Here is a 4,992-nt window from a genome sequence, read left to right on the forward strand (position 1 = left end):
ACTTAAAATTTTCTTGTACCACATTTAAGTTTGTGACTTTCAGTAGACACATGATGAACACTTGTACACTCCTACGGCTGAACTTTTAAAGTTAATTTGCATCTAAAGCTGAACTCAGATATGCAATTCGAACACATGGTACAGCAGCACTGTACACTGCATCTGCTGCAGTCTTATTCATAACAATGTGGTTTACAAAGAGTTTAGTCTTTTTATGCCCAACAGACAAATACCATACAAAAATATGATACAGATGTTTTCAATTATTACTATATGCCAAAAAATACATACTACTTATTTCATTACAAATGATAATATCAGCTTCACAATTTGAGTGAAAAATGTCCATGATCACATTATCTTATGTCCCCATTTTGCTTTAATGGAAGCTTACACTAGAGCTGGCATGGCCTCCACAGGTTTGTGCAAAACCTAATGACTCATGTTATCACAGCATGATTTAACGGTTTTCCACAAAGCGTCTTGTGATGTCACAGAATCCCCCTTTATTAGGTTGCTTGCATCTGCCAGTTGACAGATGATTTGTTGGTATTGTGTCTTGAACCCCTACGACCGCCCTTGGGCCCTGCCTTTTGTTGCCCTTCATTGGTCTCTAGCTTCACCGCTGTCCAGCCCGCAGGCCATCCTCCCCAGTTGCCCTTTTCCTCCAGATAACTTTGGTTTTGCTGAGCCGTCACTTGAAAAGGGGGATCTTTCATGATCATGAGTTTTAGTTTACTTATTTCCTGTTTTTATGCTGACAGAGACTCTCCTTGTGTGCCATGTTTTGCTTAATACTTTTTGTCTTTGTCTTTATTTGCCTTTCTTCTGTGTTCTAATTCATCAATTAGTCCCTGTGTATTTTGTTGGTGAGTTTCCAATGGCTGTAATGCCACAACTCTGTCCAGCCCCCAAGTCATCCTCTCCAGTTCCCCTTTTCCTCCAGATAACTTTGGTTTTGTTGAGCTGTCCCTTGAAAGGGGGGTACTGTCATGGTCATGAGTTTTAGTCTAGCGACTAAATGTACACACAGCAGCAACACTCACTCACACACACACACACACACACACACACACACACACACACACACACACACAGGGCCGCCCCTGGCCAAATTGGGGCCCTAAGCAGAATTTTATTTTGAGCCCCCCCGCCCCCTTTTTTCCAAAATGACTGTATCACGAAATGCCATTTAGGTATACAACCTTTATTAGCAGGAACAAATCAAATGAACAGCCTCTTTCAACAATGGAATAAGCCTTTTACAGATGCAGGCTGCTTCAGTAGACATGGTGCTTGATGGCCCTTGTGACGTACTGGGCGCTGGCTCCGTGTCGCCCTTAGTAACAAACTTCAGCATGGACCCTGTTATGACAAGAAATCCATCATACAAGCAGATTATTAAGATTTGTTTTGGTCTTAATGGTAAATTACACAATGAAATTAATGTAAATACTAGCCTCACAAAGATTAAAATGCAATTAATGCAAATACAACTACAACTAATAATAATATTCATTATGATTTGATTTGATGATATTTCTATATTTAAATATCTTTATATAGTTATTTTTATATTTGGTACTTAGGTTCTATATTCCTACACTGCTTTTTGCTGCTGCAACGCTTTACATTTCTCCATTGTGGGTCAAATAAAGGATTATCTTGATTTATCTTATCTTATGTAATCTTATATGACTGTTATGAATTAAATTCACCAAGAGATGGCGACATTTTACCTCCATAAAAATAGCCTAAAACTTCTATTGATAGCATAGATTGATAGGCTATACACCTGAGCCAACATACGACCACCAACTGGTCAGTTAACCACTCCTTTTTCAACAGAGCTGAATGTAGATGCAGTTAACAAGACATTCAATAAATGATAATCAGGGCCGCTGGAAAATTTAATCTCCAGTCCACATCTAGACATAATTATCCTCTCTTCTGTCTCATGATTAGCATGCTAGCAGCTGGGGTATTTATGCCACAAAGTTTTTCTTTTTTATTTCAACAACATACCCACCTTCAAGTGAAGCACGAGCCTCCTCTTGTTTTGACTTTTTCTTTCTTTTGGTTGCTCCCGATTCATATTGCCGTTTGGAGGCCATCTCCCCACCTGCATCCAACTGCCTGTCGGCGCATCTGACCGCTGATTGGTCAGATGCTGCGTGCTGTCAGTCATTGTGGCAACGCGTGCGGTGTCAGATTACTCGTCTCTTTTTTTTTTTTTTGCCTCGGGCTGACTTGGTGCTCTACGCGTGCGTCACGGCAGCGATGCGCATCCTCTGCGCATTTGCAGAGAATACGTCCCCTTGCGCAAAATGGGGCCCCCCATGGATCGTGGGCCCCTAAGCACAGCGCATGTTCTGAGTTTAGGGAGGGGTGGCACTGCAGACACACAAAAGAGTAGCTCCCGTGCTTAGCGTTGTACTGGACCTGCTCTTGTTAAAAAATATCCTGTGGTTTCGCCATGGTACCTTGTTAAAAAAAGTGCTTGCCAGTGCAGCAAACAACAGAGCAGTTGTTCAACATAAAACTAGCGCTAGTGGTCCCTCGTTATGAGAAAAACAATGGGGGACCTTCCACCAGCACTCAAGCCATTACCGGGGATACTCAGATTAGGGGGCAGTACTATTCAAATGAGTCTCCTCTTTACGTAAGAAGTAGACCAAAATCTGAATTGCATGTTTTCTGACCTTGGCAGCCCATAAAAACACTTACTGGGATGTCTTATTTCACAATTTGTGGGCTGTTAGGTAGTCAAGATACCCAAATGTATGTTCACAAGCACAGAAAAAGTGAGTTTTTAAATTTTTTTATTAGATGTTCACTTTGAAGCTTGCATCGTTGTTTTTCAACCTGTCTTTATGTCTTGCATTTGGGTCCTTTTGCTAAAAGGGATTAAAAATGGCAGTTAGCTGGATTGTATAGCGCAGGCCGCCTGAATAGATGCTGTCTATCTTTGCCAGGCTATTAAATTGTTTGGCCTACCACAAGAATCTTTTAGGTGCTCACAGCATTAAAATAGTACATTTAAACTATTCAAGAACAACAGCGTGGATAATAAACAGAAGAAATGGACAATTTGGTAGTATGTCCTTCTATTGAAAGTACATTTTATATTTATCTTTGGCAATGTAAAATCATACAATGGCTAGAAGATAAGGTTGAAGCAATAACTAGGTAAATAAGTATATGGAGTAAAAACAAGATGGGAGAGATTGGAATCAGTTGCATTGCATTGGTAGCTTGACAGAGGAAGGGAGATGTAGGGAGGAAAAAAAATCAGTGTGAGAGTGAATGATGTAATGGAAGAGTTGTTGTGGAGTGTGTGTGGAGAGGAGCAAGTGGAGGAGAGAGAGAGAGAGAGAGAGAGAGAGAGAGAGAGAGAGAGAGAGAGGGCAAGAGGAAAGATGATGGAAAAGAAGAAGATAAATATCTCACCTCATGAAAAAGTTCACCAGACCTCAGCTGGTCTCTGTTCAGATCCACAATCACCTTCTCTGATGATCATGGAGACACTGAAAGCAGCTGACCTCTGTTTCCCCCTCAACACCTCCTGCAGGTCAATGCCTGTTACTCCCAGAACCATGGTCATCAAAACACTGCTGTCCTGCATCTCTCTGCTCACTGTGGTGCTCAACTTGTTGGTCATCATCTCTATCTCCCACTTCAGGCACTGACACTTTTCTTGAAATATGACAGATCATGTTTATTATATGCTGTTCAAGTTAGATGGGTCAAAGATATCAGGACTTTTTGGATCTGAATGATACAGTGCTTTATTTGGCATGTAGGTTATGTAGAAATTAGTTTTTATGTTGCTGCAAATGAAATTTCGCTGTCCACTCTCTGTCCGTATTCTCACACTAACTGCTGTGATGTAAACTCATTTGAACTGAACATGAGACACTAATCATTATCTCTTCCTCCAGGCAGCTCCAGACTCCCACCAATCTCATCCTCCTCTGTCTAGCTGTGTCTGACATGCTGGTGGGCCTTGTAGTGATGCCACCTGAAATCATCATGTTGCAATCCTGTACGTTTCTGGATAAAATTGCATGTGCTCTTTTTTGCCTTTTTAGCTTCACCCTAACCTCTGCCTCTGTTGGGAGCATGGTGCTCATATCAGTGGACCGTTATGTGGCTATTTGTTACCCTCTGCGCTATTCTTCCTTGATAACACCAAGAAGAGTTAAAATCTGTGTTTCTCTGTGTTGGTTCTGTTCGGTTACCTACAGCTTAATGTTACTGAAAGATCACTTGTCACAGATAGATTTGTTGAATTCCTGCTATCAAGAGTGTTTTCTTGTCGTGAACTACATTTTCGGGGCAATAGACTTGCTGGTCACCTTTCTCAGCCCTGTTACTGTCATCATAGTTCTCTATATGAGAGTGTTCATGGTGGCTGTGTCACAGGCACGTGTCATGCGGTCTAAAATTTCAGCTCTCAGATCAAATACTGTGACTGTTAAGAGATCTGAGATGAGGGCTGCTAGAACTCTTGGTGTTATCCTTCTTGTGTTTGTACATTGTCTCCTACCATACTACAGTTCTTCTATAGCAGGACAGGACACCACAAGTGTAGATTCATCAGTTCAAATTTGGCTTTTCTATTGTAACTCCGCATTTAATCCTCTGATCTATGCCTTTTTCTACCCGTGGTTTAGAAAATCAGTTAAAGCCATTGTCAGCCTTCAGATACTACAGCCAGGCTCCTGTGAAGCCAGGATAATGTAGAGATAAGCAATTATAGCAGTATTTACTTTATATTTATTCATATTTATTTTATGAAGGAGAATTTAGTCAAATTGATGGTGACATGTATGTCTGTAAACTTATTTACTTTGGTAGTGTCAGAAAAAGGGTTCTTTCAAAAATAAAGAATGGATGGCTTTGAGGTGCTTTTATTAACAAAAAAAATGTGAAGAAAGAAACAATTACGTAATTACGTCTCCTGCTGCAAACAGGAAAAAGGCAAAAATC

At 40.7% G+C, this 4,992-nt stretch overlaps 1 protein-coding gene across 1 annotated transcript; it reads left to right on the forward strand.

The window, feature by feature from the left end:
- Window positions 1–3,518: 3,518 nt before the first annotated feature.
- Window positions 3,519–4,746, forward strand: LOC311258112 (trace amine-associated receptor 13c-like; the record flags this gene model as incomplete). Its single annotated transcript, XM_084354160.1, has 2 exons — window positions 3,519–3,682; window positions 3,942–4,746. The coding sequence occupies 2 exons, from the start codon at window positions 3,519–3,521 to the stop codon at window positions 4,744–4,746; spliced, it is 969 nt and encodes a 322-aa protein (XP_084210286.1).
- Window positions 4,747–4,992: the final 246 nt, after the last annotated feature.

Source organism: Pagrus pagrus (assembly GCF_965226575.1).
Source record: "Pagrus pagrus genome assembly, chromosome: 6".
Classification (NCBI taxonomy): Eukaryota; Metazoa; Chordata; class Actinopteri; order Spariformes; family Sparidae; genus Pagrus; species Pagrus pagrus.